Source organism: Primulina eburnea, chromosome 7 (genome assembly GCF_022965805.1).
Source record: "Primulina eburnea isolate SZY01 chromosome 7, ASM2296580v1, whole genome shotgun sequence".
NCBI classification, from domain to species: domain Eukaryota; kingdom Viridiplantae; phylum Streptophyta; class Magnoliopsida; order Lamiales; family Gesneriaceae; genus Primulina; species Primulina eburnea.
Window position 1 is genome coordinate 1,909,814 of NC_133107.1, and position 26,702 is coordinate 1,936,515.

The 26,702-nt window shown below is 33.9% G+C and overlaps 3 protein-coding genes and 1 pseudogene across 4 annotated transcripts; 1 reads left to right on the plus strand and 3 right to left on the minus strand.

Annotated features, from left to right (window-relative positions):
- Window positions 1-505: 505 nt before the first annotated feature.
- On the minus strand, window positions 506-1,727 carry LOC140835965 (uncharacterized). The gene has a single exon (XM_073201378.1). It carries the CDS (start codon window positions 1,625-1,627, stop codon window positions 1,160-1,162), a length of 468 nt encoding a protein of 155 aa, XP_073057479.1. The 5' UTR covers window positions 1,628-1,727; the 3' UTR covers window positions 506-1,159.
- Window positions 1,728-2,224: 497 nt separating this feature from the next.
- On the minus strand, window positions 2,225-5,850 carry LOC140837346 (probable protein phosphatase 2C 57; annotated as a pseudogene).
- A 2,538-nt stretch (window positions 5,851-8,388) lies between these two features.
- LOC140836474 (exosome complex exonuclease RRP44 homolog A-like) lies at window positions 8,389-21,232 on the plus strand. Its single transcript, XM_073202018.1, has 24 exons — window positions 8,389-8,645; window positions 8,753-8,890; window positions 9,001-9,158; window positions 9,667-9,722; window positions 11,511-11,633; window positions 11,790-11,920; window positions 12,031-12,271; window positions 12,735-12,891; window positions 13,845-14,085; window positions 14,672-14,828; window positions 14,937-15,005; window positions 15,579-15,704; window positions 15,807-15,859; window positions 16,485-16,591; window positions 17,307-17,361; window positions 17,437-17,536; window positions 18,135-18,246; window positions 18,508-18,628; window positions 19,303-19,362; window positions 19,458-19,563; window positions 19,647-19,742; window positions 20,204-20,285; window positions 20,369-20,434; window positions 20,799-21,232. The coding sequence occupies exons 1-24, from the start codon at window positions 8,592-8,594 to the stop codon at window positions 20,995-20,997; spliced, it is 2,808 nt and encodes a 935-aa protein (XP_073058119.1). The 5' UTR covers window positions 8,389-8,591; the 3' UTR covers window positions 20,998-21,232.
- Window positions 21,233-22,745: 1,513 nt separating this feature from the next.
- Window positions 22,746-25,535, minus strand: LOC140836475 (protein PIN-LIKES 7-like). Of its 2 annotated transcripts, none has more exons than XR_012119099.1 (10): window positions 25,175-25,533; window positions 24,992-25,071; window positions 24,359-24,483; window positions 24,160-24,281; window positions 23,779-23,943; window positions 23,585-23,678; window positions 23,403-23,503; window positions 23,268-23,320; window positions 23,010-23,195; window positions 22,746-22,925 (listed from the first exon to the last, which is right to left on the minus strand). XR_012119099.1 is itself a non-coding variant. In XM_073202019.1 (10 exons), the coding sequence occupies exons 1-10, from the start codon at window positions 25,307-25,309 to the stop codon at window positions 22,801-22,803; spliced, it is 1,158 nt and encodes a 385-aa protein (XP_073058120.1). In that variant the 5' UTR covers window positions 25,310-25,535; the 3' UTR covers window positions 22,746-22,800. The 2 variants fall into 2 exon arrangements, 1 of the variants encoding a protein (XP_073058120.1); XM_073202019.1 differs by having other exon boundaries at window positions 23,585-23,652; window positions 23,781-23,943; window positions 25,175-25,535.
- Window positions 25,536-26,702: the final 1,167 nt, after the last annotated feature.

Below are 26,702 nucleotides of genomic sequence, written 5' to 3' on the forward strand. Positions count from 1 at the left end.
TAAAAGAATTTCATCAACACAAGAACTAATGAGCACCCTAAGCCTGGTCAAAATCCGTACACTCAAAGATTTTTCGCAAAAAAATCCGAAACCTCCAAAAATTCAAACCCAATAATTTGCAGAGCCATAGAAATCTTAAATCAACGAGGATTCATCCGTTGCGCAGCTTCGGTGGTAATAAATGACTCGGATCATGGAGAGATTCAGATTTCAAAAACCAATGTATACTACCGCAAAGCACATCAGTACAATTCTTATTACCAACCAAACTACCTGAACTAGTTTGATACAAGTAGAGGCAACCTTACACTCGATTATGAAGTAGCTCACAAGGATTTTAAATCCAACACAGTCAAGTAAACAACTTCAGACATTTGTAAAAAATATCGCATTGGAGTTGGATTAAGTTAACCTCGACGAACAAATAAACTAAGGGATGTAAGTTTTTCCAATCTCAAATTAAAACATTCTAAGAAGAAAATCTAACTGACCACAAATGACAAAACCAAATCCCCATTATTTAATAGCTTATTCGGGAGACAAAGAGGTCTTAGAAATGGAGAGTGGGGTGCAAAGACTGATCTTAGAGATGATGAAGAATAGATTTTTCAGAATAAAAAACACGAACTATCATAAAACAAAGGTTCAGAGTTCAGTCTTCTACTTCTATGATCCATGATTTAGGATCCATACACCATAATATTTGAATATTGCCTATCCAATTGTAACCCAAAAAATTCCTTTTCCAACACCACCTCAGAATGCAGGTACAAGACAAAGATCCACCAACTCAAAGAGTAAATCAAGATTACAGCACAGAGCAAATCCTTACCTCTGTATTTAGAAAAAAGAAAGTAATCCATCCACAATATTCGAGCAATTATGTTTTTTCTTCCTTTCAATATCTTTGTCGTTTGGATGCAAAACCTATACAAAGAAACAACCACCATGCTGCAAGAAACACACCCCAAAAAAAAACTAGTAAAGTTCATACTTTTTTGCACCCAGTTTAGCAAAATTCGAAACAAAGATTGAAATCCCAACAAGCTTCTTAATCATTCAAAAAAATCGGCCAAATTCAGGAAAAAAGAAGCAAAACTAACTAACACGAATCTCACAGTCATTTCAACCCCCAATAAATGGAAACACATGTCGAAAATCAATCAAGCTCCTTCTGAACCTTAATCCCCATGGAATTCGCTGTCCCAATAATCGACCTAGAAATCGCTTCCAGCGACATGTACTGACAGTAAGGATCGCTCTGCTTTATCTTAGCAATCTCATACACGTGTTTCAGGGTGATCGTAGAGGCGCTCACGTGACCGGGGCGGCTGCTGCCGCTTTCGATGCCAGCCGCCTTCTTCAGGTACCACGTGACTGAGGGGGATTTGACGGTGAACTCAAAGGTGTTGTCTTGGAAAGCCGTAATGGTCACGGCCATGGGAGTTTCGGGTTTGTATTTCTGGGTCCTGGCATTGAAGTCTTTGCAGAAGGACATCAGATTCAGCCTGTATTGACCTAGAGCCGGCCCTACCGGCGGAGCTGGTTTTGCTGCGCCTGCGGGCACGGTGAGGCGTATGGTTGCCACCACCGGCCGCCGGGTCAGAATCTCTTTCAACGTAGACATTGTTGGAATGCCAGCGGGCAGGGTGACAGACTACCGGAGCGGCGATCCCAAATGGGTTCCAATCTTTGGGATTTATCGTGGACTTTTATGGGGGTATTTGGTTTTTAAATTTTGATCATCTTACATAAATAAATACTTGGCAGTTCATGATCAACTCTATTCATATTTATTATAAAAAATAATATTTTTTTACAAAAAATTCAAATAAGTGACTTGTCTCACAAAATATAACTAGTAAGATAATCTCATACAGATTTTTGTCATAAATAGTTAAACAAAATTATTTTACAAATTGACCCACTTTTATTTCCTTTTTCCCCGTCTATGACCAATTAACATAATTTTTTCAAGTGCATCTTTTTTTATATATAAAAAATTATTATTGATTATTAATTAAAAATTTCAATCATAAATCCCAATAAATTATTTTATCGAGAATAATGTTTTGAACTCGGCTCATCTCAAATTTTAAGAAAAAATTGGTGAAAGACTACAACTAATAGAATGATGCATTATTGGCTGTGAACTTAAACAATCTACTCGTATATATTAGTACTTTTTTCTGCAAAAAAATTTCCTTAATCTGAGGTGACTCCATTGGTTTCAAACATCATTCGATCTGCTCCTCCTCTTCTGAGATTTAGGAATCTCAATACGAGGTGGAGGATAAGGAGAGAAACAGACCACAACCACCGCAAGAATATTATCGGATGTGTTGCGATTGAGTGCCTCAAGAACAAGTTCTATGGAGCACTTCCCAGGATAGTTATGCATCATCAGCGCCTTCCTTACAACGGTGACAGCATATTGACTACTCATGACATATATCCCATAGACCGTCACAGCCAATTATCAAGAATTCATCTTCTTCGGTTAAGTTCACCTCTTCTATATCCGGCTCTGAGCTCAAGGGCCATTTTGTACCTTTAGCACCTTTCATGTGCCAGTCACCCAAAGCTCGTGCTACCGATTGTTGGCCATTGAGATAGCCATCGTCATAGATAACTCCCCCTAGCTTTTCTATTCTGAGTTTTTCAGATGTGCAGTTGGGCTTGTAATCTTTCGATAATTCTATTGCTCTCCCTCTTCTCCCGAGAACTGCTCGAGAATCCCCAGCATTAGCAATTACCATTGTCCTGATTGCATTTGTAACAGAACAAATAAAGAATGGAAGTGCAAGGATCAAGGCAATATTGTGGAATGGCTAAATATATTTTCATATTTTAAAGTTGCAAAAAAATTAGAGGATAATGCCAGTACACAGAAGCTCGATCGATTCATTACCTTCCTGACATAATAGCAGTCAGAGCGGTTGTCCCAGACGAGTGATCAATATTTTTGGCATCTGCCAACGCATGATCCGCTTTCACAAAAGCATTCTTGATTGCTCGATCTATCAACCCCATCCGGGAAATGTAAGTCCTCGATGATGAAGTTAAGAATATTGTTTCTTCTAACAAAAGACGCAGCACCAACACCACCATGAACATCAAAAACCTCAAAATTAACCACACTGTAAAAATTGTTTAAGTAATCATATGATATGGATTAGGTGGTTTCTTTGAGGCTTGAGCTCTTTTTTTTTCCATATTATAAGAGCGCCTAAAAATTTGTGAATCGAACACATAAACAAGACTATTGAAGATGTCCGAAGATAATAAATATAGTGAGCTATATGTATATTGTTAAAGGTTAATATTTACGGCATGCAGCACACCCTGTTAATAGTCTTACAATATATTTTGTTATCTATAATAGAATTTATTATTTACAGTGCAAAATACACGAAATAAATAGCTATTTCAACGGCGAGCTATATGTATGCTGTTAAAGGTTAATATTTACGACGTGCGCCACACGCTGTTAATAGTCTTACAATAATTTTTTTTGTTTATAATAGAATTTATTATTCACCGTGCACAAATCATGTTGTAGAAAAAACGAGGATTGTTATAACATATTTGGATATTAGACTCATCTCACAAAATTAACTCGTGTGATAGTGTAATATGAGTTTTTGCAAAGTGTATAGTGTCACATAAACACTTCTGATAAAAAAAACTAAAATTGCCCAAAATCGGAAGATGCAAGATTGATATTGAAATCTGATAATATAAATAACCAAAATCGCGAAGATACAAACACAAAACCAAAAATGCAATTTTCCTTATTGATTTATTCCTCACTTGATTTTGTGTAATTTCTAAAATATTTGTATTATGTACCTAGGCTAGAAACTAATTATACTTTTATTTATTATAAGTTCCATATATAGATTTTGTTTTTGTTTGAATAAGCTCCTTAGTTTGAGAACTAAACCCTTCCTCCCCCCTTCAACTTTCATAGCCATTAATTAATAGTATATATATAGTATTTGCTTCAAATGGATTCAAAATCAAGTAGAAAAATGGTATTTTGAGAACGAAAACCATGCATTTAGTGCGATCTTTTTTTGGTACGACCTAGAATTATGTGTTTTGCATAAGAAACATTACAAGGTCCTTTCGATTATGTATTTACCATACATAAATTTTTATTAAGATGTTCTGAGTTTAGTTGAGTGTGTGAATATCAAATAAGTAATCTATCAAAACTTGTCAAATATATATATATATATATATATATATATATATATAACCAATAAAAATTAAATATCATTTGAGTTACAGGAATATTGATGGTTTCAGTAAGGTGAATTTTAATGAAAACTCAGTTCAAATTAGTCATAATGTTATTTTTTCGACAAGGGTGATAGTATATCATCAGAACCACCAAAATTAACCTTTTATTTCCCGATACTCGCAACTTTTTGAACTTCAACATAAAATAATATGAAATTGGATCGCTAGCAAGATAATAATGAATAAACATGATCTGAATATATATATATATATATATATATATATATATATATATATATATATATATATATATATATATATATATATATAAGTTATAGCCATCATTTAATTTCTTTAAAAGTATATTATAACATAATAATATGATCATAAGATTGTAAAGATTTTGGTGGGATATAATATAATCTCACAGTGCCGCAGATAACCAGATATAATTACATAATTTGAAGCTAACCAACGTTCATGCATGCATGCATGATGTATATATCTATCTTAAAAACATCAAACCAGTAATAATAAAACAACAATTATCCCAGTATAATTACTCCTATATATATCTTCCATTTTCCACACATTTTTCTGAGAGCTAAACTTTGAATATCATGATCTCAAAATGATCGATACATACATAAAAATGTTACTTAAATCACCGATATTTGACCAGAATCACACCCCGTAGCTAGCTCCGTGGCCATCAGAAGATATTTATCCCAGCATACATATACACTTCAGGAGCCCCGCCATTGTATCATGTGCAGAAGAAACCTACATAAATTATACGCACGAAATTTACTGTATCATGGTGTACGTGTAGCATGGAATGTACCTCGACGGGGCTGAAGTTGGCTAGCTGCATTCGGTTTGACATTCTTGAGACGAAACCTTGGAAATTTTCAACAAAGAGCCTTTCACCTTAAAATCACATGTGATCACGATATCTTTACGCTCATTCCTCGCCCAGCTGTTGAACTCGATCGATGTCTCGATCTCTAATTGCATGGATTTTGTCTCATCCGTATCGGTCAGGCTTTTCTTGATTGGTTCTGTTAGTGGCGCCCCATAGCCGTACAGTGCAATCGGGATACGGATTGGGTTATTGGGTTCTTCTGTGGATGATGATGGAGCCCCTCCGTGCCCAATTTTCTTGTTCTTGAAAACAAGAGAAGATTTTCCAGCTCCAAGGAAGGAAAAGGACATCCTCTCGTTAGGGTTTGTTGCGTGCAGCGTGATGTCATATTCTGGCGGGAGGGTGTGGCTGTGGGTCTTATTAGGGAGAGGTTGCTCCAAATTTTTGGAATGGAATTGCGTGAGCTCGAATTCCGGTGACTTGGGGTTGTACAAGGTGGCACGGAGCACTAAAAGGGCGATCCCGGCCACGATTCCTAGGAGGACGAGAATGAGAAGAAGCCAACAAATGATACGAGAAAAGCCGCATTTCCTAGATTTCTGAGGGAAGTTACGGGTGTGCTGCTCCACGATACGGGCGTTTTCCGGTGGTGGGATGCGGTAGACTTGATTGCGTGGGATCTGAACCACGTAGGTTCCGGGGTCGTTGGCCGGTGGTGCGACATCCCGCTCCTCCATGGGAAGATGAGGAGCGGTGGTCTGGGTAGGAAAAGAGGCAGAAGCGACGGTGTATATTTTTTGGATGGGAATATTGGAGAATGTTTGCATGCATGGGAATAGGGAGTGGAGATCGATTGGAGAATGGTGGGATATGGTTTTTGTGGGTACGAGAGGAGAAGGCCGTTAAAGTTTTAAAAGAACCAATGGTTACTTTTATTAAGATTGAGATATTTACCGTGACTACTAATTTTTGGTTTCATGATCTGTTTTAATCATTATATTTATATATATATATATATATATATATATATTAATAAAGTGTTAAATTTTTAATAGAAGTCATATGTAGCTATGTCGATGGAGTCTTTGTTTCTTAAGCATCAAGTTATAAGTTTAGTTTGCATCTTTTTTCCTTTCTTTATTCTATTAATTTTTTAAAATTCTTACTTGCAAGGTAATCTCTTACTATTTTTTATAATTACATTTTGATCTTTATTTAAATATAAATCAAATGAATTATAAAAAATATTGTACAAGTACACGACGTTTGTATTGATGCACTAGTATATATAGAAGCACAAAGTGGCCTTAAATTATATGATTTTATAATTTTGATTCTATAATTTATTTTTGCATCGTCTTTTCTAAGTCTATATCATCTCTGGCTTTAGAATTAATTGGTCCAATATCAATTAATTTAGAATTGCCATCTATCATGAATTAAAAAATTGTCATAGGCCATAACATTAAGAGTAGGTCTCTTGTGAGATGATCTCACGAATCTTTATCTTCGAGACGAGTTAATCCTACCGATATTCACAATAAAAAGTAATACTCTTAGCATAAAAAGTAATACTTTATCATGGATGACACAAATAAGATATTTATCTTACAAAGATCATGTTTAAAGATATTACTCTCTATCATATATGGTTTTATGTTTTATAGTAGTAGATAACTAGTATCAATATGGAATTCTATCGTTGTTAGATTCTTTGTAATTTTAGTCATTTAATAGTCAAAACCGAGATTTAATATCATATCTTTCAAGTTTTTTTGTTGCAAATTTTAGTCTTTGTTTTGTTAATCGAGAGTATTGATTTAACATTGCATACAATGTCATATCAGTGTCGTTTCAGTATCATGACGAAAATATAATTAAAATTGAAAAAAAATACAATGAGATAAATATACAAGACTGAATGAAAATTTGTATTCAAAAAACTTTTCACTAAAACTTCTCGGATAAATATTTTTTAGTCTATTAACTTGTCCAATTTTTTGTTTTGGTCCATTAAGTTTTAAAATTTTGGTTTTGGTACACTTTATTTTTAAATCTTGGTCCAAATGCTGACTGACATCCGATGATATGCCAGTTAATTTTTAATGTTACGTCAATATTATTATATGTCATATCAGAAATTTTAGTTGATATGTCAGTATTTTCATAGAAATAGTCAAAAATTAAAATTAGTTTACCAAAAAATAAAAATTTTAAAAAATTAATGGATAAAAAGAAATTAGACAAATTAGTAAAAAATAAAAACTATTTTCTCAACTTCTTAATTATACAAAACTTGTCGCATCAAAATTTTAAATATTTTCTACACAAGTCCAATTCTAATTCGTTATTTAATTAATAAATGTTTTTTTAAAATTAAAAGCATCTTTATTTGTTGAAAAATAAGTTTGAATTACTACTTCAATAAAAAAAAAAATTCTCTTAGATTAATACCATTGAGCCCCTTCAATTTTTTTTATATAAAATTAGCGTAATATCCTTACTGTTTAATTAAAAAACAAACTAATCAAATAAAATATCATAAAATCAATTATAAGTTTTATTGGTGGTATATATTATATCTAATAACTTATCAAATTATTTAATCATGAATTATTATAAATTGATGATAATGTTTTAACTTTTATGCTCATATTTTACTTTATATAAATTATATTTTTGTGATTTATATTAATCATAATTTGAACAAAATTCCTACGTCCACCCCTACTTATTATTAAGATACAGATCTTATGTCAAATAAAAATTTAATTATAATAAAATATTTGATTTCACCAGTTCTTCCAAAATTTTGATTTATGTTTTTAAAGGAAAATTAAATAGTTATATATATAAATTATTCAACGTGTACAAAAATTCTCTATTAAAAAAAATGTAAGTTATTTGAACAATTATAATAAGTTATTTGTAAGCGAATTTTTTTTAAATATTTGTTTGAATAATATTTTTTAAAAAATGCTTCTCCAAATATAGTTTTTAAATAACACTTGAAATATATTTTTTTATATTTTTAGAATAAAAAATAAGAGTTACAAAAGAATTAAAATATTTTATAAGTTGCATGATTTTAACAAAGAAGATATTAAATAATATTAAGGATATTAAATATGTCCACAAAAATATATTATTTTTAAAATAATTTTAACATATTTAATAATTTTTTTTGTAAAATAGAATTTATAAAAATTGGAAGGATATTATTTTACAAGAGTTTAGATATAAAGTTTATCGAATATTTGATTTTATGGAATTTATTTTTTTACTTTAGAGAGAGAATATAACAAATTACCTATCTTCCCTGTCCATCCCGCCACCACTGCCGCCCGCCCTCCGTCTCCGCCCTCCGCCCTTCTTCTTGTCCGATGCTTCAATTCGATTAAATTTTAAACTCTTCATTATCAAGATATTGGTATATGCTGAGTAACTGTGTGATATTAATTGTCGAAAAAGTTTAAGAATGCTGCAAAGCAAGTCGTTTGTCAAGAAAACGAAGCAAGGAAAAGTTGTCAAGGTTCTTCCTAAATCTTAATTTCTGAATTTTTTTCTCTCTCCCTCTTCCTCTTCCTCTCTATGTTTCTCTTCAGATAAACTAGGTTTGATTTACCAATTGCTTTGCAGGTGGTGAGAGAACACTATTTGAGAGATGATATATACTGTGGTGCTCCATTTTGTAAAGTCTGTGATATTTCGACAGCACGCTTCAATTCGACTGCCTCGACCATTCTCATTGTAGACACTAATGTTGTCCTCCATCAGGTAAGCTGTTATTATTTTTTCTTTGTTTTAAGGAAAAAACTTAAGACCATTTACGGAAAGTTTCTGACTTTTTCGCTCATGCTGCTTATTTTCTTTGGCTCTGTCGTTAGATTGATTTACTGGAAAATCCAGCTCTAGATGATGTGGTAATTCTATCCATAGTGTTGGAGGAGGTGAAGAACAAGAATCTGGCAGTATATAATAGACTTAGAGCGCTTTGCAGCAACTCCCAGAGGAGATTTTTTGTCTTTTCCAATGAATACCACAAGTATGTTCAATTTTAATTTTTAATGTAGCCATGATCGGATGATGCTGTTATTAACTCATCCTCAACTTTGCCTTAACTCTTTTTGTGCTCTATTGGATCCATTGATAGTTCTTGACCATAAACTGCTGTCATAGCTGGAATTTTTGAATGATTTACGATACAGATGTAAGAGTCTTTTATCTATTGTTTTGCTTTATGTTTTTTGGTTGGGAAGGTTAATGTGCATCATTTTTTGGTCATTTGACTGATAGAAGGTGACTATGGGGCCTGAGTTCATTAAAAAAATTTGCAGAGTGCCCCAAGTTTAGTATTGAATTTCTTGATCTCTTCATGTATTCCCCTAGTTATCGAGGAATCGAAGTAGTGACACTTATATAGTTAATAGCGAAATACTTACATCATAGGTCTCATGGTTTCTCAAACTGTTCTTGTTTGTTTCAATACTACAATCAAACACATGATAGTGATACTGGTGTCATTTTTACTAATTCATGTTACTTTTATCTAGGGATACCTTTGTGAAAATCGAGACTGGTGAAACTCCAAATGACAGGAATGACAGAGGTATGTTGATCTTTGTGTTTAATTAAAGACACACCTGTTTCTACATTTTTGGATTGCTTATTGATTGTGTTGGCAGCTCTCTCAGTTATCAAATAATATTAGTTAGCAATCTGAGATTTTCTACGTTTTATTGTTCTTTTTACGTTAATAATGTAGATACTTCTAAAGAATTTTTAAAATTTTTTAATGGCTTATTTTTTAAATTTACAAATTTTCTTTTCTATATTGACTTAAATAATATATAAATATTTTTATATCTTTTTTCATGCTTTGTGGTAATTTTGTGGAGTTATATGGAGCCAGCGATAGGAAAAAAAATTTTATTAGAATTGAGTTAAATGGTTACAAAAGCGGATAAGACATCCGCAACTTAAGGAAATTTTACTATATCACACGACCGATGCTACGACCATACGTATTTCCAATCCCTAATCAAATCCGAGATTGTAAGATGTCTGTATTCCGGCAGAACTACCGTCGAGCTTGCAACTCTGAACTTCAATCTTTCCCAGACTTCTTCAAGAAACCCGAACTTTTCTTCAAAAGTTCTAGTGTTTCTTTCCAACCATATGGACCAAAACGTGCACTGAACAATCAAGTACCAAAATCTGGAGTGTCTTTTCCCTGCTTGCCAACACGGTTCTAATACGAGCATATCATTTGCATTCTTCGGAAGAATCCACAGACATCCGATTTCTTGAAACACCTTGTTCCAAATGCTATTTGAGAATGAGCAATGTAGTAACAAGTGATCTTGACTTTCCCCATTTTTTCGACACAGACAATACCAATTCGGGCTTAAAGCACATGACGGCCATCTTCTTTGCACAGAGTCACAAGTTTGTAATTTTCCCAATGCCACTATCCACGTGAAAACTTGTATCTTTGTAGGAGCAGGCACAACCCAGATATTGCGAAAGAATGGTAAAGACTGGATAATTGAATTGGTGAAGAATGAATCGTAAAACCAAGAAGACATGTAAGGTTTTGGGGGATATGAGAGAACTAAGCAATCTAATCTCGCCCTTAGGCCAAGAAATAAATTGAAATCAAGAATAGTCACTTAGCTGGATATCGAACAAAAATAACACAAGATATGCCTGAGCAGAACACGGCGAACATAGAAACAAAATGGACCGATGATAAAGGAAAAGACTGAAGGTTTCTTCACCAGCTCGAAACCCTTGAAGGAAAGCCTCTATGTAATCATGCACCATCGATTCCCTTACTAATTCTTTGCAGTACCAGTGGGCACATCTGAGGTTATTTCTTTGATATTTGATAAAAAAGAACGGACCTTCATGTTCGACTAAGATGTTTCTTTTCAGTTTTGAGAATCTTGGAACCGTCTGCCGAATTTGTGATGACCGATTGGCCCTATCCAAAGGCCTTTATAAGGCTTGCTTTGCTTTTGTGCAGGATTCCCTGTTTTTTCTGCATGCTTTATCATTTCTATGACTGTGATGTGTTTTTTACTTGTTGTTTAGATGATTTTGAGTACAAGCTTTGCAATTATTTTGAGAACCATGAAGTAGTGGAAATTATTGTGTACTCTACTATAATGTTACTTACCTATATACCATGATCCCGAAATTCTCTTGAAATATCTAGGTCAAGGTGAAGGTACTTTTCTTTTCTCTAGATTAACTTGTTGGCTGGACTTCTTGTTCTAATTCAGGTAGGTTTTTTAAAAACTGTGTAACAATTCTGTAACTGTGTTGAAATATTGCTCTTGTAGTTTTGACATATTGAGGAATTTTCTTATCTGACAATGAAATGATGGTTCAGCTATCAGGGTGGCAGCCCAGTGGTATCAGAATCATCTTGGTAATTCGGTGCGAGTCTTACTTATTACAAATGATAAAGATAACAAGAGTAAGGCCATAAAGGATGGAATTAATGCCGAAACAGGTATTATTAACAATTTAACATGATTTTGTTAAAATCCATCTGATCATCTTGAGATTGCCTTAGGCTGTCTCAACTTCTACAATATCAAAATAGAGTCCTTTTTGGCTTGATCATTATATAATATATATGTATTTATGAAGTTGATGCTCATTGTAGTTGAGTCATATGTCAAATCGCTTGGTCATCCAGCATTGCTCGACCTGATTGCTCAACCTCTAACTGAGGATGCTGCGATGGAGGATGTGGAAGATCTGAGGCCTGCGAAGAGAAAAATAATCTATCCTGAGGTTGTAGGCTATCACCATGCTCGCTTCATGAATAATTTTTGGCTGATTTCTACCATCTTAAATGCAATTGCACCTTTGATAGTTCTTTCATTTATGTGAATCCCATGCAGCATAAACCAATGTCTGAAATTACTTCTGGATTGCATTGTGGCATATATCACCAAGGGAAACTACGGGTTAATCGTTACAATCCTTTTGAAGCCTATGTTGGGAGTGAAAGTATTGGTGATGAAATTATCATCTATGGGCGAACAAACATGAATAGGGCTTTTGATGGCGATATAGTGGTTGTGGAGCTTTTGCCTCAAGATCAATGGCACGATGAGAAATCTCTCGCAATAGCTAATGATGGTTTGTAGTCATTTTCATGCTTATAACATACTGCATAATAATATAAATGATGGCTGCAAATCGAATAATTTCTGCACCACTATGCTAGTGATTAGTAATGATTTGAAGGGTTTTTTAGATGATACAATAACAAGATCAGGCTTTAAAATATCTGCAATGGCTGTCATTCCTATGAACTGTGCTGTCAAAATATTTTAATCCCCTGAAATGCTCAAACATGCTTCTTGAAAAAAGAAAATTCGATGTACTTCACTATCATGTTTTCTGAGCACAATTTGAGTCGAACAAATGCTAATGGACATAAATTAATGTTTTAGCAAATATAAATAGAATTGAGCCAATTCGTAGAAACTAATTACTTTGTGTAGAGGAGCATTCTAAAATGGCCTAGCATTATTCATTTGGATTTTCCCTATTTTGTCACAAACTGTTCTATTTATTCCTTTTTCATTTTGTATTCCAGAGGAAGAAGAGGAAGACGATGTTCATTTAGCACCAGTTAGTGCTGATGATGCTCCTCGAGTTACAAATATATCGCAAGTTTCGGTTGGGGACAAGAATGCTATGCAAACTCGTCCATCTGGGCGTGTTGTTGGTATTATCAAACGAAATTGGCACTCGTAAGTAGGATGATAGGCTCAGCCTGTTACTTTCTACTCATGAAAATATTCCTTTAATCATTGATTTGAAATTTATTTTTTTTCCTCGTTAACAAACCATTTGTTAAAGTGTATTTTTGCATAAATCTTAAAGTTAAATCTGTTTGATACTTTGATGCATGCTGGTGCTTGATGATAAGTTATATTCACTCCTTTTCCTTCTTGTTTTTCTGCTTCTACAATTAAAAATTGGTCTTGGTTTTTTCCAAATGATAAGGAGAGAGATAGAAATAGGATCCAAAGAAAAGGCCATGTCGGCGATGTACTAGTTTTATGTGAACCTTTGGACTAATCCACAACATTGGTTCCAAATCCGTAATTTTACACTTGTCTAACTCTTGTTACAAAATGTTTTAGGAAGGCCTGAAAGAAATTAAAGTATCAACGACAAAGTTTGGTTTTATGACTTTTGATATCAAGTATTGACAACAATAACTAGCTTTTGGGTCTTCATGCTATGTAAACTTGTGCAACTATTGCCCAAATACTGTAAAGTTGCTTTTTTCTGAATCTGAGGAAAACAGGCCCCATATTCTCCAGTGATGGTCATTCGCTCGGTATATGATCCAACCGATAGTGCCCATGACAAATCCCATCCCGTCATCTCAAGCCTAACTGTAGTTTATTCTTTGTCATTTAGCCTGAACAGACATCCGTATCTTGCTATAGAGGGCAAACTGTAGATCTCTGCATGGTTGAAAGAAAAAGATTTATTTTTATTACATTCTTAAACTTAGAAAGAAACCATTATCGTCCACTACCTTTAAAACTGAGACAATGACGAAAGTTCCTGTTGTAGATAATATAAAACTAGATAATATAAAACTCAAGCGCATGGAAAAATTTAAACCAATTGCCCACACTATCATCTGTTCTTTCCTTTGTACTTAATTCGTCAACTTTTTTCTGTTCAGGTATTGTGGATCTTTAAACCCTATGCCAATGCCAGCAGGTGATGGTGGTATTGCCCATGCTCTATTTGTTTCCAAAGATCGGAGAGTTCCTAAGATACGTGTACAAACGCGACAACTTGGGAATCTATTAGACAAAAGAATTATTGTTGCTGTTGATTCATGGGATCGCTTATCTCGATACCCCTCTGGGCATTACATAAGAACGGTTGGGGAAATTGGTGACAGAGATACTGAAAGCGAGGTGCGCTGTACTGCTTTTTACACCACCCATCACTTTAGAATCATGCAAATATTAATTGCTATTATGATGATTTAATTCACATATGCTATCTTTTCACACCTGGAGGATCTCGACCATGGACTCGATCATAAATCTATGTGTCTACAGTTCGGTTTATCATATTCTCCAGTAACTACTGCTTTTGCCCTTTTTTTCCTACATGAAATAACAGATCTTTTACCAAATTGGTGTTTATCAGAGTAAATGTGGTGTATCGATCTTCGTAAACACAAATCAAGTAGCATATTAGACAAATATGCTCACTAATAAGCTTTGCCAAAATAATATGATATCTTCGAGGAAAAATATAGGAGAGAAAAATTGTTGGGGCACATTAAAGAACCAATAAAATTGAAGATTAGGAGAATTGACGAGAACATTATACGTGTGAAGATGTACTACATGTTGCAAAATCTGTTTAGAAAACTCTTTGAACTATGCATTCCTTCTTTCAAACAAAAAGAGGAGGACGGACTAGATGTGATATCAAGAAATAGGAGTACCATTGGCAGTATCACTGTGTTTGACTGGTACTCTTATGCTGCAGGTGGTGCTCATTGAGAATGATGTCGATGCTAGGCCATTCTCATCTCAAGTTTTAGCATGCTTGCCACCCTTACCTTGGTCTGTGTCTGAAGAAGATGTAGCAAATCCAATCAGGCTGGATTTGCGCGATCTACGCGTATTTAGTGTGGATCCCCCAGGTACTGACTTAATGCATGAATTTTTTGTGATGTTAATCCTCTTAATATTGCTTCTAGATCCACAGTGTTTATTGCATTGCATGAACTATCTTGTTGCTGTTGGTTCAGGATGCAGGGATATTGATGATGCGTTACATTGCACACTTCTACCAAGTGGAAATTTTGAAGTAGGAGTTCGTATCCTTCGGTCACATATATTTCTCGGTTGCTTGTTAATATTGAAAATATGGAATCCCTATTTGTCTTTAGTCTTCCTTGAAGATTTCTTGTTGCAAGGAACTTTTTATTCATTATTTATTTCTCTTTTAAAGGACCGGGACTTGGATATGACTGTATACTCTGTAATGCAAGTTTGTGTGGCAAAGCCACCTATGTGCCTATTTATTTGCTGACTGGGTATTCCCCTTAAGGTTCGTATAAATTTATCATGAATTTATCTACTGTGCCCTAAAATTATGTAATGGTAACTTTATGATTTTAGCTTTTATGATAGATGTTCATTACTGTCACACTAGGGCATGAAGAGATTCTAGAATGTGACCTCATTTGTTGGTTTTAAAATCTCAGATAGCATAAAGAGTGATCCACATTTTGTGGCGATCTATATAAGGGTTTATAAGAATCTATTTTCCTTGGATATTCTTTAGATTGCTTGATTTATTCAAATAAATTGTTTTTGAGGTTTTGTTTCCCCTGAAGATAAAAATAAGGCATTTTCAATTCTTGTTTATCTTTAATAACATGTATCAGATATTGCTGATGTTACAAATTTTGTTCACCCTGGAACTCCCTTGGATTACGAGGCTTCACAAAGGGGTACCTCAGTCTACCTTGTTGAGAGGCGTATTGATATGCTTCCGAAACCTTTGACAGAAGGTGTTGCATCAGTCTACTCTAGGGGTTTTATAGAGGTTCTTTGTGAATATTGCGTACTTGGCCAAAGGATTATCTTTGCTAAGCAACATTAGTTCTTTGCAGATATTTGTTCACTCCGCGCAGATGTAGAGAGACTAGCCTTTTCTGTTATTTGGGTACGTGTTGTTTCTCAAAATAATTGGATCTTGAATAACTAAATGTTTCCTCTTTCTCAAAGCGTTTTGATAAGTTCAACGCATTCCACCAGCTATGCTGTGATTGTGAACAAGCAGTTTGTAGACAATTGTCGATATTTTGGCCTTTTTCATGTTCTTAAGGAGGCTGCTAACTGCCTTTTATTGCATCTTTTGCTTTGATATCAGAATGAAATCCTTGCAATCATTAATCATGGTTATTTCATGGTTTTTTCAAAAATACTTTATTCCAAGTTGTAATATTAAAACAGTATCATTACTTCAGACCGAAGACGATTGTTGTAGTTGCTGAAGTCTAATTCAGAAAATAGTATTGAAGATTTCTTGAAAAGTTAGTTTACTTGGTGCAGCTTCTAACCAAATTATGCTTGCATGTACAATCCCAAGGAAGGGCTCTCAACTAACTTAAAATAGTATCAATACCATTCTGACATTGACCCAACTTGTGGAATTGTTCTGTTCTATTAAATTTCGATTAGGGAAATTGATAGTTGTTGATATTCTCTGTAATGGCTTACATATAGTTTATGAGGTAAAACCCACACATCCCTATTGATTCAACTTTCTCCGATTCTTCGTAATTTAGGAAATGACTCCTGAAGCAGAGATAATTTCTACTAAATTCACCAAGGCGATTATCAAATCATGCGCTGCATTATCTTATGTTGAGGCTCAGGCAAGGATGGATGACAGGTAATCATATTCAACATTTCCCTTAATATAGCAAATAGCCGAGATGGTATCACTGCCCTTAGATATTTTATCATTGTTTCTCTTATTTTCTAAAGCCATTTTCTCTTTTGATGAACCGTTTTGTTACCAACCTATATAATTCTTAATATGAATTCATTAAGTGTTTTCTTGCTACCATCGAATTTTGTAATTGGTATCTTTTCTTCCTGTACCAATGTTCCTGTCTGATAGACTCGTTTTGAACTCTATTGTCTTTGTTGTATGATTCCTAAACCAAATTTAATGAATCGATATTTGATGCATGAAACAGTAGAAAACTTAAAAAAGACTGCCATAGATACTGTCCTTATTCCAATCTGAGTTTCCCTTATTTTCACCAGCTCAGTTCCCAAAGTAAGGTATGTGATCTCCTGAGAAAAGTCCGACTCATACTTTAACTATTACTTCACTCAGAAGTCATTGTTGAGCAATATTACTTTGCTTGTTCAAAAAATCGAAAAATAGTCTTTGCAGGCATTATGTTTCTAGTTTCTTCTTTTTTTATTACGTATTTCTAGCTTCTTGTGATCTTTAATCAATATCTTATTAATTTTTTTATGGTTTTGGTGGGGATGTAACACTTATGCAGCACTGTGATATTGCTTCTCTTTGTTTTACTACGTCAAGGTATTTTGGTTTCCTTGTTCATTTATATAAAAATCTTTTCATATTACAGTCGCTTGGTGGACCCATTAACCACAGATTTACGAAATATGAATGCTCTGGCAAAGGTAATCAAAGTGTTGTAATTACTGATTTTTCCGTATGGAGCGACTAAATTGTAATTCACACATGTTATTTCGTAGATAATGAGGCGAAAGCGCGTCGAAAGAGGGGCCTTAACACTTGCTTCTGCTGAAGTAAAATTTCAAATTGATACTGAAACTCATGATCCTCTTGATATCGGTATTTTGATCCCTTTTGCTTCCTTTGAGAAATATTTGAAAGCCAGATTCCAATTATGAGCATTTTCCCAAACAAGAACTGCAGTTTTGTACCTCTCAATGCTATATGTTTTCCCCGAGCATACGTACTTTGATGAGCCAATTTTTCATGTAAGCCTACACCCTGTCATTTACCATATCATTGTAGGCATTCCCAACTTTGATTAGTTCTAGACAATCAGATGTTTTAAAAACGCAATAGCACTTATTTTTATTTTCTCTTCGAAGGACAATACTTCAAGTTTCTTTCTCGTGCTGCCATTTGTTTTTTAGGCTGAAAACTTTCCAAACAAACTTGTCGCCTGAAGTTTATTTGTCATGTAAGATCTTTAATTACTCTATATTATATGGACTCCATAAGGCTACACCGAAGTTTATTGAATTTGAAGAGTTTTCATTTTCAAGATTGAGCCTGTGATGTCAAAAGCTAATAAATACCCATGGATGGTGAAGTGCCCCTATATCTTTTTATTTTTCTTGTGGTTTCATTCCGAAATATTGTCCGTCAGTGTGATTTTATGGCTCTTGTTTTGTAATAATTATTGTTTATTCATGTACAGGTATGTATCAAATTCGAGAAGCAAATCAGATGATTGAGGAATATATGCTTGCTGCTAACATATCAGTGGCTAAAAAAATTTTGGAACATTTTCCTCACACTGCTCTATTGAGGTACTGTTATAGCCTCACAACCTGTACCAAATCCTCTTTCGCTGTTTTGCCTGATTTTTCTCAACTCCGTGATAAAAGTTTTTTGTGTTACTTTGCCGTCGTTATCTTCATGCTTACGTTGATTGATTGACTTAACCCATCCAGCCAGATTTCTCTCCCTCTCAGATGTGATTGCCATAATAGCTGCTGATTGAACATCATGGGAAGACCTGATGAAAACTAGTTTTGTTGTTTACCTCATCATGACTATTCCATATGCAGGCGGCATCCTGAACCAACCAAAGAGATGCTTGAACCTTTGATTCGAACAGCTGCTGCTGTTGGTCTCTACTTGGATGTGTCATCTTCAAAAGCACTGGCTGATTCACTTGATTGTGCTGTGGTTGGTTAAAAATCTTGAAATTTCTCTTTATGTTAAAGTCATTCTTTTTTACACTAAGTCTACCAAATCTTAGTTTTATTGTGTGATTGAGTTTCTGTGTGAAAGTAGAACAGCCTTATGAAAATGTTTCCATATAAGCTTAAACATTGGCCTTCCCTGCGATAGTGCATGATCACGGGACATCTCTTTTGAAATCATAATTGTAGGTAATGATTTTGCAGTACTTACATTTTTAAAGTTCATGATGTAGGAGAGTGTTGTCTTGGGAGGTGAACTTGAAAAAGGACTGAGAACAGCACTTTCTATTTCTTAAAATTTCCTTCCAATAAAAGAATAAGCATTCCTTTATGGACTGACTGTATGTGTTTTAGATGTTGAACTCCTGGTTGTTTCAAATTGTTATCAGCTTTTAAGATGATTTACATTAAAGCATCATATGAAATCTATGATGGATGATCGAAAGCTAATAAAGTTATTCATCCACGAAATAAAACGTCTTTCAGATAAATTCCACCTAAATTAATGGGGCTATTGCAAATCTATTCTCCTGTGGCCTTCCTGGCTTCTGCAGTTGTTATTTAATGATGTTTTTCAAGAATAGATTGCAGGTGTTCTTAGCTGTTTTTATACAATTATTTCTCACTTGGTTTCCTCTCCCCCAACAAAAAAATCAGGGTGATGATCCGTACTTTAATAAGCTGATTCGCATTCTGGCAACAAGGTGCATGACACAGGTACTTAAAGTAAATTTTAATAATTTATATTCCTTTTCATGGTTAAGGTTTGTCAGAAATTTCAGTATCCATGCGTCTGTAATGTGCAATTTCAGGCAGTATACTTTTGCAGTGGAGATCTCAGCCCTCCAGAATTTGCTCATTATGGTCTTGCTGCTCCTCTGTACACACATTTCACTTCTCCCATAAGAAGATATGCAGGTACATGAAAAATCATCTCATTTTTTAATCATTTTGTGGTTCAATAATAACTTGTGATATTGGAACTCCCTAATTTCTCATAGATGTCATGGTACACCGGTTGCTTGCTGCATCCTTGGGGATATTCAGGCTTCCAGATGTATTCCAAGACAGATCTTGGCTTACTGCTGTTGCTGATAGTAAGGACTTTCTCACTAATGTTGGTTCGATTTGAAGTATACATTTTGTTGCGGTGCTTTAAGGTGTTATCACTGATCACCTTATTATTTAATGGATGAATTTGGGACTGCACTCAATTTCAGATGAATAATCCCGATACTATTTTTTTTATTCCATTTTGTCAGATGATCATTATTTGGTGATTATAGAACTTGCTCTCCATCCTGTGAATGCAAACGCTGCCCTGTCAAGTCATTTAACTGCTGTGCAATACTCTAGTAGATTTTGAGGATAGGAATTTACAACTTTCCTGCATTAAGTTTGTTGATCAACACAAATAAAACCTTTTTATGGCTTAAGGTTTTCTGTTTCCAAATATATAATTGCAGTCTCTCTGAATACACTTTGCTATCGATACCTTTTATTGGCATGTGCTTGTAATGCTTCTGTTATCTATTCTCATGTACATTATACCATGCAGATTTGAATTATCGGCATAGAAATGCCCAGATGGCTAGCCGGTCCTCAGTCGAGCTCCATACACTCATTTATTTCAGGAAAAGGTAATAATAAGCCATCATCTAATCTTCTCCCTCCCTCGCTCTCTCTTTTTCTCTCGTGTGTGTGAACATTGACATTTGTGCAGGCCTACTGATACTGAGGCCAGAATAGTGAAAATAAGATCGAATGGTTTCATAGTGTTTGTGCCAAAGTAAGATTCTCGTTTCTTGATCCATTGCCTTTTATGCTTATTGTTAGATAATTTTTACGCACAATCCTTTTGTTTCGCTTGCTTAAACCATCTAGATAAGTGGGTTGTGAACAAAGTTACACTACTGTTTTTTGGTGGTTTTTTCTTTGGTTTTTGATGAATTGGAATATTACTAGGTACTGTATCATATGCTTTCTAATATTTTTAACTTGCTTACACCGTGCACCGTTTATTCATGAATTAACAACTTGAGTGTCATACTTTGATTCAATCAGAAGTATGTGAATACATCCCATGGAGACGCAATCTGTCTCCCTGAGACACCACTTGCTATGATAGCTTGATCGTTGAGCATTGTTTGCAGATATGGAATAGAAGGACCTGTATACATGATGCCAAGAGGACAAAAAGGAGGGGGAGAATGGTTGATCGACGAGCAGAAGCAACAGATCAAAACGATAGTTGGTGATGTTTGTTATGGTGTGCTTCAAACGGTAATGATTCACATGGAGGTTGTTGAGCCGCAACCGAACAGGCCAAAGCTTCAGCTTACTCTTATATAGAAGACATGCTCATATCCCCACACAAATACTGGTATATCGTTCCTTGTTGTGTTTTTCTTTCCAAAAAAAAGTTTTAATTATTTCAGTTTTGTTTTCCAAATGCTAGGTTGGTTCATGTTCTTCTTTCGAACTGGGCTTATTATCATTATTTGTATCAAATATGTCGAACTGGGCTTATTATCATTATTTGTATCAAATATGTCCCTTTTTTTTATATAATATAAAACATTCTGTACTTTTTACTTATACCAACATTCCGTACAATGGAAATTTGGTGTACTTACACAAACACGGACCATTGTTCGACTCTTATGTACGTACCTATATAGTTGTCAGGCTTGTCCCGTCATAAAAATAGGACGGACTAAATTGGAGAAATCTTAACCTATTTGGGGTCACGCCAAACAGGTTGAGCTTGCATGAGTTGCAAGTTAGAGCGGACTGGCCTGGCCTGTCCTGGTCGGTCCGCAAAAATATGATTTAATTTTTTAAGTTTTGTTTGAGTTATTTGAATGAAGTTTAATATTAAATAATGTTGTAATATTTTTATATTTTATTTAATTAATTAATCTTATACATTATTAATTTATTAAAGTAATGTTTTTTAATACTGGTTGAATTATTTGATTAAGATTTATTTTTCAGCTTTTTAAGAATTTCAAGTGTTTTTAACATTTTTTATTAAAAAAAATATTAATATGTTCTCAATTTTTTTAAAAACATAGGCTGGTCGGCCCGTTGGGTTTAGTTGGTAATTTAGTAAACCGTCAAAATTGCAGTCCGGGCCGTCCTGTCCCGTCTAATGGCAAGTTGTGGGCTGGTCTGTTCCGACAGCCCGTTTTGATATTCTTACTTACTTTTATACTATTGTTATCGTGAAAAAAGACATCCTCCCATAAAATAAAGTATAGTCGAAATTCTTTGAATTTTGTAAAGCCCGATAATTATTTGTCATTCAAATTACATATTACGCTTAAGTTAGTATAACGATCATAACAAATTGTAATTATTTAGGTTAGGATTAATTACACATGCCTGACTTGAGGTTTACTATACTTACAAAAAAAAAAAAACTCAACTAACATAAGAAATTACATATATATCCTCTTAAATATATGTTACGATTCTCTCTCAAATATGAAAGTATTTAAGAAAAGATTTCAATTTAATTTTTTTCAAAAATATATATTTAAGAGAAAATTTAAACAAAAAGCTAAAATAAAAAAATCAAAGTATAAATATATCGGGTTTGCTTTGAGTTACAGAAATAGATAGACCGCAATAATTTACAGAAATAGATAAAACAACTTGTTGAGTTATTAAATTTGAGAGAGTGAAAGAGATTGATTAGAGGACAGAAGATGATAGGTGATGTGAAGCGACATAGAAATAAATAGTTTGTGTATGAGTTAGAAGTTTTAAAAATCCATCCAAATCTTTGGGTTGAACCAATACAATTTTTGACAATTTATAGTTGTACCTTATGCTTTAATGTTTGTATGTTAATGAATTCCATGAAGTTATTAAAAGTCTATTGAAAATTTTAATATATATAGACTTTTATAGAGTTTTTAAAAATCAATGTTGAACATCACTCGACTTTTTAAAACTCTATGAAAGTCTATTTGGAATACCATTAGACTTCTATAGAGTATATAAAAGTCTTAATTGAATACATCTAGACTTTTAAAATCTACAAAAGTCATTAAAAGTCAATAGATCTCCTACATTAAATACACCTCCCTTAATGAATTGAAAAATACACGGGCAAAAATATAGATTGCTGAAAAACTGATCAAGGTTTTAAGACAGTAACCACATGAAAACAGTGGACCAACCGGTGACAGCAAGACCTGCAACCAAGTATGTCCAAAGAAACAGGACCGAACACTCTGCTTGTGCTACATCGAATAGTTGCGTCATCGTACCTACATATATCACCAAACATAATGATCCGTTATTTGGTCGGAAAGCAAAATTCAAATCTCGCCTGTAATTTAATTTGCACGTACCAATACTCATGCCGGGTGGAAGAGTGAACTGAATCAATAGCACGAAGTGGAACAGAGGATCAGATGGAAGAAACCCGAAATGTGAAGCTGCTTTTACAACTCCAATCCCAACCACGGGAAGTATTATATATCTCACACAAATCACTGCGATTATAACGGTTGGCTTCAATTTCGCCTTTCGCCATCCTGCATGCATCAAGTTTATCATTTTTCATGTTGAATTGTTTTAACCTTTTTTCCACTAACAAGAAAGCATACCTTTTGTTAGGTTGCCTCCTAGTATGAGGGTGATGCACGGAATGGTTCCATCCCTACAAATTTATGAAACACAGAAATGTAAGGACTACGCGAATTCGAAGTTTAGATACACAGAAATTTACATATATAACGTACCCGAGTAATTTGATGGAGTTTTGAATGACTCTGAGAGGTGCATTGTCTCCAATAATCAGGTCTCGGAGTATTTTTATTGTCCCAAATATGAATCCGATCACCTGAACATATGATAATTTATCATAATCAGTCTTAGTAAATCTATTATTATGCAGACATAATGAATCAAATTAATCACTCACAGCCGCAACAACAGGAGGTGACAGAAGCTCCTTCCCTAACTTTTGGCAAATTCCACTGTTTGATCCCACATGTATGATTTTCCATCGATTCAATCTTCCATATCACAACAAAATATACAGGCAAATACAGTCACAAAATCAATCTTTTTCAAATTTAAATTACTAATAAATAAATAAATACTCCATGCACTTACGATTGAGTAGTTTGCATGATGGGATTCATTCAGAAGATGTGAGTTCTCATCGTTTGGTTCATTCGAGGACTCGAGATCATCTGTTACAACATGTGTGGTCCTATATTTTTCGCCCGCGCTTCGTATTAAATGGTACGTATAAGTCCATATGAAGAAATTGCCCAACTGTACGTTTATCAAAACAACATGACATTATAATTAGACTCTACGTCGTTATAATGTTCCAATACATATATTAAAATTTTTATCATATAAATACTTGGAAAGTTTGTAGATTAGGCTTTTTGTATTTTTGTAATTTCTATGTTGTCAAATTTCAATTTTAACGTTCGATAATGTAATATAATATATATATGAATTATTTTATGTAAGGTAGCTCACAGCCATTGAAAAGGAGACATATGATAGTCCAGCTTTGGAGCAAACAGTCTTATCTCCGAATGGATTGCCATCCTCTTTGCATATTGCCGGGATAATTATCAACAAAATGTTTCCCAAGTTTCCTGATTAATTATGATCATTTGTAGACTTAAAATGTAATATTTAATTTCATAAAAAACAATATAAGTAAAAAAATTACCTGCGGAACTCATTGCAATGACGAGGTTTTGTATATGTGGTTCTGGTTTAATTATTTTCACTGCTATCCATCCCATGCTTCCTCCAATCAAGAAAGTTATCCCAATATTGACAGGCATGAACCACCTACACATATTTTTTTATATATAAAATAATATTATGTATCAAGTGAAAAAAAAAGATCTTTATTGAATTTTTTTTTTTAAAAAAAAGATCGAGAATAATCCGACCAAATTACCATACGCCACCTCAGTTCTTGATGAAATTATTGAATTCGATGATGTGTGATCTTAAAATGAGTGTAAAATATATTTAATATAGATTAATTAATGACATGCGATATTTTAATGAATAGATAATATGTGGAACGATTTTACGGATGCATGATTATATATATAAAGTGAAAAAATAATATTTTGACACAAAAATTAATAATTTTTCACGGATCAAGTTGAATAAGAAATCCGTCACATAAAATTAAGATGTGAGACGATTTTACGTGAGTTTTCGTGCATTTTAATTATGTCAATGATCTACGTACATCATGCGTTGCGTTAAATGATGAGAACGTACATGGTGGGAAACCACAAAATGAAGCAAACGTACTCCATTGATTATGTTTATACGTACGTACCATGTGATTATGTCTTGGAATCGGACGGTCTGCGCTAAGCTGGTGAACACCAGCGATGGAGTGAAGACGAAGAACGCGATCTGCGTCAAACTCAAATATTGAACATATACATAAATTTAAAATCAAAGACGTACGAAATAACATTATATATTAATGTTCGAAATCCGCAAAGGAACTGCCTACTTTGTTCAAGTATCTCCGTGCATCAGTGGAGAGAAGATTGAGATAATCAGTAGCCATGAAAGCTCCCAAGGTGCTTATGAGAAGCACCTGTACTACTGGCATCGATGCCACCTTCAACAGAGACAAAAACCCCATTTCTTGATCTTTATTATAATTCTTCGGATTTTATTTATATTTTCTGATGATTCTCCGACCTCCGATATGAACTAGTAGTATGTATGTATACAAACACTACAAGAAGCTTGATTCAATTCCATCAGCAGGTAAAAAGAAGAAGATGATCATTTTTAAAAAAAAAGGCAGCATAAAAAACTTCGGTAGTTTTTCGTTTGAACTTGTATAAATTTCATCCCTCAACTTTCATTCTCGATATCTAAAATATCTACAACATTTTCTGTAATATTTACTGTATTAAAAATCAACTAGTACTAATGGCCCACCTTACATAAATTGGTGGTTATGATTAATTTTTTTTTTTGTTTTATCTGTATGCCATTTTTATATATATTCAAAACATTAATGACTTTGATTTTGATTTGGAATGTCACAGCTCTATCATTGCTTAGATATATTTTTTTTCTTTTCTTCTCATTTCTTTTTTTTTTTTCAAAAAAAGTTATTTTTTTTTTAAAAAAATCCAATCGATAAACCTGACAAGCCCAAATTCTTCAATGTCCTCGTAAAAGACTAGATAATTCTACAAATATCCAAATACTTTCATGCGCATGCTACAATATATACCAGCCATATCTCATCTTTGCAAGAAATCTAAAATTACAAAGAAGAAAGAAGAAAAATTTCAAAACAACACAAACGGAGTCATTCACCGACGCACATATATGTGTGTGTATGACAGATGTTGGAAATTAAAATCGAGAAAGAAACCTGTTAATGGCATCTGGATATAGGACCCAAGGTACATAGAGAGTGTCTTACGGATCAATTTCTTGCTCGTATTTCTCTCAGTAATGTATTATTTTTCCTTCTTACCCCAAAAAAGTTGCGTATCGCATCCTATCACGTCTTTGAAATAACAACAAAGAGAAAAAGAATCGTAGCGAAAGACTCTGCTAGCTGAATCGGTGCATGGCCAAGTTGTGCATTTGAAATTAGCTGGCAGTATTGCGGACGTTGATTTTATGTTAATAAATATAGTTGACAGTCAAATTTGGCAGTAAGATTTGGCGGGTGAGACACATGCTTACCATGTGTGTATAGAATATATGAAAGCAACCAAATACATCTGTCACATATCATACATTCCATTCGAATAAATCAACAAAACTTGCATATTTTCGATCTAAATTCTTCGATACGAAGAAATATAAATCTCTTTTTATCTCGTCTATCTAAATTAAAATTGGATTGATTGATTCTCATCTACCAATTATCATATTCCCTTCTTCACTTTTTTCCTTCTAACAAAAAAAATTTAAAGAGAGAATTTTCTCTCTACACTCGTTGTCTTTTGTCTCATAAATTTGACTTATGAGACAATCTCATTTACTCTCGTCCATTCTCCACGTTT